Genomic DNA, 13,190 nt, shown 5'->3' with positions numbered 1-13,190 from the left:
ACACACACACACACACACACACACACACACACGCACAAAGTCACAAATACACACACACACATACAGAAAATAATGGAAACATAAACAGCCAGCTGACTCATAATGGAGCAAGTGATTCTAGCTGAGCCAAGCCTTTTGAAGCTAATCATCTGTGAACTCTGCGATTCACCGATTTAATGACTGAAATAATATTAGAGCATCCAGCTCCTCATCTGTGCGGCAGACATGCAGCCACACTCGGATTCTGACACTGTTTGTGTTTTCTCTGCTCTCACGCATTCTTCTGGAGAAATTGTAAGTTAAATGAGGATGTAGGTTTACATCAAAAAACACACACATATGAAATCTTTAAATAAATCAAATGTGAGAGTATACCTTTGAATCGCTCAAGGAGATGTCGTCCCACATACCAGCACGCCGTCTCAAAGTTGGGGAAGGGGGTGAGAGTTTTGACCTTTAGCCGCTTCTCGATTTCATACGCTCTGTTGAGAGGAAACCAGGATATTTCAGCTAAACATCGCCATGCACTACTCACAAACTCTGCAACTCACAAATGTCATAAACAGATTGGTGGACTTTGGAGTTAAATGTTTTTGTTTAACTGAGGACATACTCATTTGAGACAACTAGTGGAAACTACAAGTTAGATCAACCAAGGCCAAATACGCAATGTCTTCAAGTCCCACTGAACTCCCAAAAATAGGACATAACTGTCTGCAGGAGGAATGGTGGATCACAGCAATTAGCATTAAAAAATGACAACAACAAAAAAATGTGTGGGTGTGTGTGTGTGTATGTGTGTGTGTCCAGACCTCATCTGCATCTCCACACTGAGGTTGTGGACGAAGTGTCCAGAGAAGGCCAGGCAGTCGACCGGAGTCAGTATTGCATTGATCCAACCTGAGGAGACCAACACATTTCAACCACCAGGATACTAAAGATACTCATTACTCAATATTTTAAAATGAAAGGAAAAATCATTATTATTACTTGGTATTACTTATCCTTACCCACCTCAATATTCTATTTACCTTTTATTTTATTATTTTTTACACATACTATTATTACCATTATGCAAGGAGCTTTTTCTGATTTAATTTGTGGATTGATTAATTGATGGATTAATTGATTTATCATGGGATCAACAGGATGATGGTGCACAGAAGGGGCTTGTGTCTGTCATCAGTTGTTCCACTCTGACTGTGGAGCTGGCTTTATTGGACCATTGGGAACGCTGAAATAGGATTCTTCAATCGATGCCGTGCAGTGCTTTGATTTGACCAACTGTCTTGTTATTTTATCCATAAACAAATATCTCAACTGATTTTACACACCATAGATCAATAATGTGCAAGAGAATGGCATCAATATCTCCTTCCCGAAACCGTTTCATTAATACAGAAAGAAAGGAAAAAACATTTAAGCCATGCATGTTATTTCTATATGAATCATTTTATTATTATTTGCTTCATTTTAATAAATTAATGGGAACAGAAAAAATGAAAAACAAACTTTGTTTTTGTAAAGTATTACAGTATTTGAATCCCTCTAATTACTCTTGAATTTTGTCGATTTAAAGTTGGAAAATCTACGAATTGATCTAAAAAGGTCCCAATAGTGAACAAATGTCCAACAATAATACATTTAAAGTGATATAAAAAGGGGAAAAAACTGATTTTAATGATTAATCAATTCACAACATTGAGAAATCAGATAATTTTTCAGTAAAAACGTTATATCATCATCATGTTCGAAATATGTTCTACTGTGTGACGACACTATGCTTGGACTCCACTACAATTGAAAATTGTTGTTTTGAACGCATGCAGCTGCGGGTCAGCTGTGAAAGTGGGTTGTTCCAGTATTATTATCATTATATTCAGCTCTGACCTGATGGGATGAACAGAGTCTGGCCTTGCTTCAGAGTACACTTGTAACACTTGTCCACCTGGTCGGCAAAGAACATTTCGCTGTGATTGGACGATGATCTCCAGCGCTCGTACAGAGACAGGTTAGCAGAGGTGGGCTTGATGAGGAAGAAGATCTTTTCTCCCTGCAGACAAAAACACAGTCAGATTAGGTTTCATGGATTCCACACTATATACAGTATATACTGTGTATACTGTATATACTGTATATGTATATAGTGACAGGCTGACTGACACCTATTTTTGTTCCGAGGCCAGTTCTGATTCAACATTCTGGTCTACCCAAAAGAGTGACAGACCTTTAGGACGTGGTACCAGACGGAGGCGCCACCGCACTCAATGTGGAAGTCTGTGTAGCTGTCTTTGACACAGATGAGACAGTATTTGGTGACTTTGGGCTTCCCAAGCAGAGCGTCATCAGGCCAGTAGTTTTCAACCCAAGACAGTCGTCGCACAATCTGTGGACTCTCCACAATACTATTCATCCTGTCCCAGAAAAACAGACAGACATAATGAGCACCAGGAGTTTTCCGCGCTGCCATCTTGACCCTGGCTTCATGTCAAACATCACTATCAGATCGAGTGCGTACCTTGCGTCGGAGAACTCCAGGTTAATGACATTTAACACTTTCTTTCTGTTTGTGCTGTAGTAATAATCCACAAACTCTTTGAGTTTCATCTTGCTGTCAGTCTGTTTGGTGACGTCAACGACGTCCACGCCGACATCTGGACCTGAAACAGTGACAGAGGACACAGAGGACATGGTCAAACAAGCTGAAGAAACACTAACCGCCTGAAAGCTAAATGTTTTCTTTCATAAGTGAACTGGTGAACAGTATGCTGATGATTTGTAGCACAGGGGAAGAAAGAACAGTTGTGCCCCCTATTGAAAAGAAATTATATAGTAGATGTTTTATCTAAAAAAAACAATGAAGTGCAGTCACAAATATTAGATACAGTTTTAATTAATTGAAACTCTCAGGATGTGCAAACACATTGCATGCAAAGCATATGTTACATCTCTATTTGTTCTTCCCTCCTTTATTGCTCATGCTCTTATTTTGAAAGCACTGCTTTGTACCTGAAGATATTCCTATGGCTTTTTATAGTAAGCAAAGTAAAGAAGTTTTAAAAGTAATAGTTGTGCTGAAATAGTAATGGTAAGTAAAGCAGTAGAATTTATTGTAGTATGAAAGAACTATTATTACTGTACTTACTACTGTGAGTACACCAGTAAAAGTAGTAGTAAATATGGCGATATGGAGAAAATCACAAAATATTTACACAGTGAGATTTTTGATAAATATTCATCAGTAATGTGGATATAATGACTAAGTGGGTAAAGGCAAATAACAGAACAGTTACAATAGTCTGGTAAGTTTAGAAAATGACATCATATTACTGTGATGCAGCCTTTAAAACCAAGAAAAGACACTTATTTTATATTACAATATTACAATATCCCAAATCTAAGACAATATCTAGTCTCATATTACGATATCAATACAATATCGGTATACTGCCCAGCTCTATAGTAAAGTCATACTACAGTTCCTATAGTTGCAGTCTCACACAATGCTGTGCAGTAAGCTCTGGCTACACCACAGATGTATTCTGGAATAGGAGGGGAAAAAACACTCTGGGTTGTTTGCATTTCTTTAAACCAATCCCAATGGTCTTGGGTGGGGCTAACCCCTGGACGTTCTGGTGGAACATTCAATAACTGGTGACTTGACAGTAACGTGAGCTATTCAAATCAGCTGGTACATGATTACACCTCATTATCTCTTACCAGTGTATCTCAGTGTGTACTTTGTCCACAGCAATGTTTGTTGTTGTTTTCCAAAGAGAAACAGCAGCTACAACAGCTCTAGTACTAGTACACTAGTAGCAGTAAAATCAGTTGTGTGTTAGTTATTGGGATTCTAGTAGATGCTGCTGTACAAGTCATTACAGCTGTAATCGTAGCAACAGCAGTAGTATTGTTAATAGTGGCATAATGATTCATAGAGGTAAATTGAGTTTTAGTCATCCCACTAAATCCTGTAATCTTAACAGGAACAGTTACAGGGTAGCAGCAGTGATGGTACAGGTGTCAGCGGCACTACAGTACTAGTACTAGTACAGTGGAAGCATGAGCAGAAACATTAGTGCTGGCAGCAGCAGCAGTAGTAAGCAGTGAGCCATATATTGATTTTTTGTGGCGACCCGCCACAGTTTCAACGTTGACTTGACGCATTGATTTTTTAAAATATTTAAAATGAAGTAGATTCTTATTCCATTTGTAGAGCTGTGCACATTTGACTCACCCAGCCCCTCCTTGTCCCTTGGCCGCCTCCTCTCTGAGTTGGGATCAACGGAAGTACATTTTTAGGATAAAGCCTGACATCCGACACGTCCCTCCCCTTCCTCTCTTAGTGTGTTGTCGTTCTCAAACTCTGACTGACTTCCGGAAACAACAACAAACTAGGAGCTAGTAAGCTGAAGCGGGGTGTAAATGTTCCACCAGAACCAATTCCTTCCTGAAACTATTTAGCAGAGCCACAGTCGCTGTGTTCGGGGCTTAGCCCCGCCCAAGACCATTGGGATTGGTTTAAAGAAATGCATACAACCCAGAGCGTTTTTTCCCCCTCCTATTCCAGAATGCATCTGTGGTGTAGCCATTTCTTACTCACCAGCGCTGTGGAGGAAGAGCTGGGAGTGCTGTAATGTGTATCTATGGCAACGGCTTTCACGAGTTCACCTGGAACTCCCAAGCTGCAAGTAAGTCTGTCTCTTATTGCTGTTGTTTTTCACTTAGAGCCTAGCCTTGGCTACGATAGCTGACATAAGCTAATGTTAGCGCTTGTTGTGGCGGACCTCTGCATGACATCAGTCCAGCTAACTTTAACCAGACAGGTTCTGTGTGAAAAAACAACAGCAGAGAGAAGCAGCATCTTGCTGCAGTAGTAGTTGTTATAGTAGTAGTAGTTGTAAGACAAGTAATCAGTACAGTAACAGCAGTTGTTCCTCACCAACATAGTTCTCCACATCGCTGATGTAGAAGGTGGGAGCAGGCATGGAGATGCCCAGGCCGTCCTTCTTCTGAACCAGGATCGGATCGTTGAAGCCGCCCTCCTCCAGGTAATCAAGGGTCAGCTGACTGCCGCTCAGCTTCACCAGCACATCATCAGCACTGCACCACACACACACACACACACACACACACACACACACACACACACACACACACACACACACACACACACACACACACAAAACAATTTGAAGTCAGATCTTGAAAAGTTATTAGACAGTGCCCCCTAGTGGGATTACGAACACAGTGAGGAATAATATTGACACAAGGACAATAATTAAGAGTCCTTAATCAATCATTTCATTTCATAATAACAATAATGATATACAGTAGAAGGTTGACACATGTCTCTACCTTGGAAAGGTCCTACTGCGGAGCTCCTTTATAAAAACCTGACTGCCATTCTGAACAGCTTTGATATCTGTGCTTTGCCCCGTGTCATGTTTGCTCCAGTTTTTCTTCTTTTTCACTAAAAGACAGAAAAAACACATTAAGAGCCAGTTATGACATGATCACATAATTTCCTATTCAGACACAACAACTGTGAAGTGAAATGATCACATTACTAAGACAGTTTCACCTTTTCTTTGTTCAGAGAAACAAGTCAGTCACTTGATACTCACATGTGGATTTGCCGTGGTTCTTCTCGCAGTTTGGACAGTGATACACGTCAATGTCTGGAGCATCATCTTCATCCACCCCAACACAGCTGAAACAAAAAGAAACACGTTCTAATCCTCAGGAATATATGACTCTAAAGGACCCACGGTTAGGTGTCCCTGCAGTCACTAATGGTCACTAATGGTCACTGCTTTTATTATTGTCAAAAGTTACAAATGCATCCCTGCATTGACAGGAGGGCCGCAACTAACCATTATTTTTTAAACCAATTAATCTGGCAATTCTTTTCTTGAATAATTATTAAAAAATATATTTAAAATGTTTTGCCTAGCCCGCTCTCTAAAGCCCATGAACAACAGACATTCAGTTCACACTGATACACAGACAAACAGCATGTTGTTGAACATGAGATGTGAAAAAATATAATATAAAAATAGTTTGTTATTTTTCTGTTGCTTGACAAAATGATGAATCGACTAATTGTTTTAGCTGCAATACGCTGTAATGAATGTATGTGAAAATTTTGACCTGAAATTACCACAAAGTCCAAAACAGAATGTCTCTACTGTACTGGAGTAACATGAACAGAAAACATATTAAAATTCTAAAACCCATCAGGTCCTTGAATGTGTTTGTAATTTGGAATCTGGAGCATGAAAGGACACTGTAGCAGTCCTTAGGCTTTAAAATGAGTCCTGGTCCACCGGAGCAGGCCCTTATGTAAAGGACAATGCTGGATAAAGGGACAGGACAGTGGGGGACCGTATACACATTCTATAGTTCAGCACTGTGGTTTACAGCTGCTGTGAAAGTGTGAGTGAAAGTGCTGGTTGAATTTGGTCAGTTTTGGTCATTTGGTTTTCCTTTCATTTACGCTTTTTAAAAAATAATTCTATTTCTATTTAATTTAATAAAAAATCAAATCACTAGAAAACAGAAACAAAAAAAGGCCTGTTTCTGTCATATTCTGGTACCAGATGTCATTTCCACGACAACAGCGACCATGCACCAGTGTTGCTTTCAGCCCAGGCTAAAATGACTGATAATGCTTAAAATGCTTAATAATTTCACGATGTCACATTTATGTATTAGCCTCTCCCTGTCTCCTTCTGACTCTGTTTCTATCTGCTGAAGACAACTTTGCCCGAAGAGAGTCCAACCAGCGGAGGAAACAGACTTTCAGTTCACGACTGCAAGCACCGAGGTCTGATTCCAGCCGACTTCCTGTTGCTGCTGTTAAGCTTGCTGATCTCCGATGCTATTTTAATCAGCAATTGTGTTACAAGTACAGTACAACGTCATCAAAAGTGCGTGTTTACATCTACTGTTTTGATTGAGAGACCCCTAGTGGCACAAAATTAGATACTGTATGTGTAATGTGCGCACAACATTTGTGTTATATAGTTGTAATAATTAACATACAAAGGCTTCAGCAGTGATGCAAAAAATTACAACACTGTAGACGTAAAAAAGTGTCTAGTTGATTGATTTGTGCAGCTCCGTTTCAAACAGCAGCTGTCATCCTGTTCACAAGAACATTCCTCCCATTAGGAGGCGCAGCTCCCGACATCAAAAGACTGGGAGATTCCCACAATGCTTCACTTTCCACCCGTGAACTCTACGGCTTAACTACACCACTTACTCACTTTTACTGAAGGCAAATACAACTGTGTGTGTGTGTGTGTGTGTGTGTGTGTGTGTGTGTGTGCGCGGACATTGTGGAAATGCACTGGTGGCTTGGAGGAAACCTCCTAAATTCCACTATAAATGGAATGTACAAACAGAGTTTGAGTGAGGTATGGTCACTTTAATTAGTTTGCTAGAAAAAAAGGACATGTACTTGTTTTTAGGAGTAAGAACGATACAAACTGTTGTCAAGGTGACAACAGTAAAGCTGTGGCACAGCCCTATTCTGCTGTAACAGGATCAGGCTACTGTGGAAGTAAGTCTGGTTCATGGGATTTTGAAAGAGAAAAGCCGTTGAATAATTAGCATTGAATATTTATGCACTGAAATGATGTATGTTTTTGTAATTGCCTCTGAATTTTACTATTCAAATTTTCAACAACTTAACTTTTACCTTTTATTTTTCAATATTCACATATTCAACATTTAAAAACGCAATATACCCAGTTTAGATGAAAAAAACAATGTATAAAATCTAGCGTTACCATCCAGGAACCCAGGGAAAAGCAATCGATTCTAGATTTAGAGCAGCAGCTGATAGGGCAGAGATACTTCTCTCTTTGATGGACTTTAAAATGTAGCCTAGTGGTAACATGTTATAACACGTTATTTAGCTGACTTTAATGATAAATTACAAAACTTTGTCAAGGTAGAATTTATGGCAGAACCGTTACATTAAATTTCCTTACTATAGATTGTACTGGTGTACCTAATAAAGTGCCATTTCATCCAGATTAGCGCATGCTACAAGAAACAGGCCAACAGATTGCTCGGTTCCCAGTATTTTTTGCCCCACAACTTTATCTAATGGTGTGAGTCCATTGTCAGCGTCTTTTCCCGCTTTCCATTCATTTTCTACGGGAGCAGCCGTGCAAAGCATTCTGGTAGCATCGCGTTGACTTGGCTGCTTCTCATTTGCATAAAGCTGAATCCAGCTGACTTTATGTAAATGAGGAGCGACCTGCTCATCTCGCCACCTCTCCAAATCTGACAAAAAAATCTTTTAAATTTACCAATCTGAAATTAAGACAGATTCAGCAACTGTACAGATTATTTTTGGTTTTAAACGTTTAAGCTATTTTGGTATAATAAGAGATGATATCCCGAACGAGCCGCCATTATGGTGGGTTTTGAAATCCCAGAGCAGACAGACCAACGTGAGGCGTTTGTCCAATCAGCTGCAGCCATTGCGGTTGTAGGTGGGTGTAGCCTGTTTTCTTTGCTTGTCAGTGTTTGAAGCAAAACTGGTGGCGAGCCCATCCCTCAAAACAACAGTATCTTAACAGCGCGGTCCAATCAGGCACAATGAGGCTGATCTAGAGATTTGGCATGTCCCATGTTCTCTGTCTAGATGTCACACATCCAGGTAGCGATGTAGACCAGACTGGGGGAGCAGGGAACCTGGATCAGCCTGCTCAGAAATCCGCTACAGCGCCCCCAACAACTGAGAAATGGGCACAACCACAACAAAACAACATGCTGGATAGCCCAAGAGGCTGGGCGTTCATCTAGCATGTGTTTGTGTACTTACATCGGGCATAGCAGCAGCTCGATCGCAATGCTGTAAGATATGTATGGTATGGAGAGCAACATAAAGATCAGTATTAAAGACCAAAAATCCACATGTAAGAAGCCAGGTGGGGGAAATGGATGTGTTACACAACAGAGGCCTTTAACCCAGGACACTGTGGGTCATAGCAGGGCCAAACCCCTCCAGGCCAATGACAGGCCAGCCGGGTAGTTAGCAACCTCGGCAGGCATCTCAAGTCCAACAATGTCAAAGCAAATGAGCAATTCACCAAATATTTTCATAAAACTGCCGTATTCAAACTCTACACAATGGATTTCTCGCATAAAAAAGTCTCCGACGTGAAATAGTGATGGAAAAGCAGACGGAAATTGTAAAAAGTTTGGCACACTCCCCGATCTAAAATGGATTACTTAGCTGAACTTTATACATTGTATGTTGCATCTGAATTTAGTGTATTGAATTTTTAACATTGGAATTTTGAATCTGAATATGTGAACTAAGAAAAATAAAGCTGAAAATAAGTAAAATTCAGAGGCAAACCAATTCAGATACATAAGTTCAAAGCATAAATATTCAGAGCTAAAAATTCCATGGCTTTATAATTTCAAAAAACAATAAACAGACTTACTTCCATAGGCCACCTCCAATTTAACTTCTCTACATGTGTTAGTTTCCCAATTGATTTTGTGAATTTATTGACCTATTCTATACTTTATGATCACGTCCACAGTTCTGAAAGACTTCTACCGCTCACCTTCCTTCCCTTATACATGTAAATGTATGGTTATCACTGTTATATCACTGTTTGTAAAGATACACATGTTGAGGGTTTGACATACTATAATGTGTACAGTTCATTTCAAAACGTTTACACAAACTGGAACTAACTAGGTTTTTATGTAACCCTTTTGTTGTCCTCGGGTCACAATAGTTTACATGCACAGCAGTACCTAAGTAAGGACTACGAGCCAATCAGAAGCAGAGGATGGGGGCAGGCCCTGACAATACCTAGGTAAGGACTACTAGAACAAAAACAAAAAGCATAATATGAGCACTTTAAAGTGTGCAATGCTATATTTTATCAACTTTACCTAACTTTATCTTTAATGTCCTCTAACTATTAGTGCGGTTCAATCAGGAGGAGCAGGGAACCTGGCTCAGCCTCCTCAGGCGTTCATCTACCATGTGTTTGTGTACCAACCTGTCCTCATTCCCAAGTCATCAAATACTGATGCTTGGTGAGTGGCTCTCAGATACCGACGCAAAAGGCACTTAAAGCGTCTTTATGGGACAGAGCAGCAGCTTGACCGCAGCGCTGTAAGATACGTATGGCAAGGAGAGCAACAACGGTAAAGAGTAGTATTAAAGACCGAAAATCCAGAAGAAAGAAGGCAGATGTGGGGGATGGATGAGGAGAGAGAGAGAGAGAGATATAGAGCTGTTCTGTAGAGAAGAGAGGAGAAGGATCACCTTGTGACCGGTGCAGAGAAATGCACCGCTGGTATGAACAGCCAGGCGCGCGATTGGGCACAAATCTACAACTGCTGGACCGGCGCCCCAAGCAGTTGGGGAGTTGGTGCCTTGCTCAAGGGCACCTTGGCCAGGAGGTGAACTGGCACCTCTCCCATTGCTACTGAAATGTGATCTGAAGCTAACATTAGCCTCCAAATAAATGAATCAAGCTATAAGCTACATCAACATGGCGATATTGGTTTACTGGATGTGAGCTATTTTTGTATACATCCATGTACCAATACATGTCTGTGTTTGGCCATGGCATCAGTGAGACATTTTTATTTTAGATTGCAGCAGAAAGATCTGCTGTGATTGAGCTTCAGAATGCTCGGGGAAATGTAACGTTACGTTAGCTTGTATGGACACTTCCGCATTACTTCCTCAAAAAAAGATCTAACTTAACTTGAGCTACTGAAAAGCTATTTGTTTCAGAAAACAGCAATGCTATAGAGAAGTAGTTGAACTGGTAATGCTACTGCTCAACACTGCTGGCAATTCTAGTTCTGTAGCCAATCATTTCTACGTCACTTCCCGAATCATGCTGTTATGGGGTTCCCATTACATGGTACCTCCTCAACTCACCTCGATTCTACTCGCCTTTCTTGGTTTTCCATGATGATAAAAAGTCCCTGGTTCCTGCTAACAGGTACTTTTTTTAGTACCACCTCTGTCGAGGTTCCAAGAGAGTGGAGGCGATACCAAAAGGTGACATAAAGACCTGCAGCCCGCTGATTGGTTGGAGAGAATCCTCACTAATCACTGCATCATTGTTGCTTGCGACAGATTGTGGGGGTGTCCTGAACAAACCCGCTAACATTTTACAATAGGAACATATTGGTTGTAACTATGTTACAGTGACAACCTTTCTAAATTAGCACAAAACATAACATTTCTGTATTGACATTATTTTGTAACTAGCCAACTTATGAGCCCATACCAACATATCTGTTATGAGCATAGACGGTTAATATATGTAGACAGAGCATCGGGTTTGGCAAAGTGCTGCAAATGCAGAAGTGCCTTAAAGATGAACTGAACTGAAAAAATAAAAGTTGATAACTTGTTGGTTATGATAATTACAAATAAATTACACTAAAACTTTTAATTAAAAAAATCAATATAGCTTTTTTTAAAGCAACACAAAAATTGTGTTTGTTGGTATTAGAACGCTGACAATATCGATGACGTCACTGGCATGGTAGGACGAAGGTATACAGGCAACATTATACTGAAAAGAGGCAGATAAATGGAAAATGTAATTGGACAAATTAAGCCAATGGGATCGGTTGTTAGCTGCACGTAGGAGAGTTAGCCAAGTTTGACCATAGATGCACAGAGGATTCACGAGTTTTTCTGTTTACTTTAGGCAGGTGCAGAGTTGGCGGATTTACTATGGAACTAGCAGCTGTTTCTGCATCAACAATGTGCCATGAAACGGTGAACATCAGCTAGCTTCAGGGTGAGTAGAGGGACGTTGGATTCTGTGGTTTAGCTAGCGGCTAGTAAACGTATTATTATCGATCTATGATATCGTCGGAGTCTTGGTTTATTTATACAGTCTATGGTCTGAGTGCTAGCTTCCAACGTATTTAGCTGCTAGCCCTTTCCCTCGGTTGGATCGTTTGGTATCTAGCTTGGTGTTGTGTCTCAATTTCAAGTAATGCCCAGTGTGTCAGTCTCTGTTTTGTTGAACGCTTTAAGCCTATACGTTGGGCTTTATTTTTGTAAGTGAATATGTTTGTGTTTTGTGTATGTGACAACAACGTTACATCCAACCCTTTGCCTAGTAGACTTGATAGTATGCTGATAACAGGTAAACATAGCTCCCTCTCTGTCCTCTGCCTGCCGTGAGCGTTTCAGCGCCCTGTCTGCGGCAGGTAGCATTGGTGGTGTTACTTGCCGGTGGTCTATCGGTCTGCCCTGCACTAGAGCCTGCAGGCCTAAGGTTTCAGTCTGTTGGACTTAACCTCACCAGTGACGCTGTTGTATCAAAAGCACAGCTTTCCAAATAGTCTGTCGCTAAAAAATGCTACTGACACGAAATCCAGGGGCTGTCGGAGGGCTAGCCCGTTTTAAGGCAGCTAGCTGCTAGCCATGAGTTAAGGACTGTTTTTTCCCTTGTCAAAGGTAGCCTGTGGAAATGTGTTGTAACCCCGGCTGCCTTAGCCCTATACAGTTCCTTACTGCAGCCAGGGGCGATACAGTATGACCCCCCCAGACTTCTTTCCTTCCGTTTCCTCAGCCATATGTCTGCTAGCCTCTGACTCTTTGTATGTTGTTCCTATGGCTGCGCTGCTAGTGCTAGTTAGCCAAAGAGTAGCTTACCATGCCAGTGACGCAGTAAATTTTGGAATTCCAACATGGTGGCGCCCGTGTAACAACAACACTTTCAACTTGCCTTTTAACAAATTCACCCATTTTAATATTTGTACCAGTGAGAAGAAATAAAATACATCTGTTATTACACCATTTTTTTCATTCCAGTTCAGTTCATCTTTAAACCTGCATTCTATCTGATCTCCAACAAGGGGAGATTCCTTAAACCTGCATTCTATCTGATCTCCAACAAGGGGAGATTCCTAAAACCTGCATTCTACCTGATCTCCAACAAGGGGAGCTTCCTTAAACCTGCATTCTACCTGATCTCCAGCATGGGGAGACTCCTTAAACATGCATTCTATCTGAATTCCTGAGGTGGGTATGGCTACGGCCAAGAGCGTCCCATGTCATGCTGTCCCATCTCATGCCGTCTCGTCTCATGCTGAGGCATGTCCAACGGTAAGAAATAGGGGGACAGTCCCCGGCTGGATCTGTCCCCGGTTTTCACTGTGAC

At 40.9% G+C, this 13,190-nt stretch overlaps 1 protein-coding gene across 2 annotated transcripts in view; it reads right to left on the bottom strand.

Moving 5' to 3' along the window:
• phf2 (PHD finger protein 2) overlaps window positions 1-13,190 on the bottom strand; it is a 57,034-nt gene that overhangs the window by 36,958 nt on the left and 6,886 nt on the right. For both annotated transcript variants that reach the window (XM_032514876.1, XM_032514875.1), the window contains exons 2-9: window positions 5,628-5,713; window positions 5,359-5,473; window positions 4,943-5,103; window positions 2,519-2,660; window positions 2,228-2,414; window positions 1,891-2,053; window positions 813-900; window positions 376-482 (exon numbers count right to left, since the gene is read on the bottom strand). In XM_032514876.1, coding sequence (XP_032370767.1) covers window positions 376-482; window positions 813-900; window positions 1,891-2,053; window positions 2,228-2,414; window positions 2,519-2,660; window positions 4,943-5,103; window positions 5,359-5,473; window positions 5,628-5,713 — 1,049 coding nt within the window. The remainder of the gene's footprint in view (window positions 1-375; window positions 483-812; window positions 901-1,890; window positions 2,054-2,227; window positions 2,415-2,518; window positions 2,661-4,942; window positions 5,104-5,358; window positions 5,474-5,627; window positions 5,714-13,190) is intronic.

The sequence above is a fragment of the Etheostoma spectabile genome, chromosome 4, assembly GCF_008692095.1.
Source record: "Etheostoma spectabile isolate EspeVRDwgs_2016 chromosome 4, UIUC_Espe_1.0, whole genome shotgun sequence".
In the NCBI taxonomy this organism is placed as follows: Eukaryota; Metazoa; Chordata; class Actinopteri; order Perciformes; family Percidae; genus Etheostoma; species Etheostoma spectabile.
Note: the sequence above shows the minus strand (reverse complement) of the source record. Positions and strands in the feature narration are given on the sequence as shown.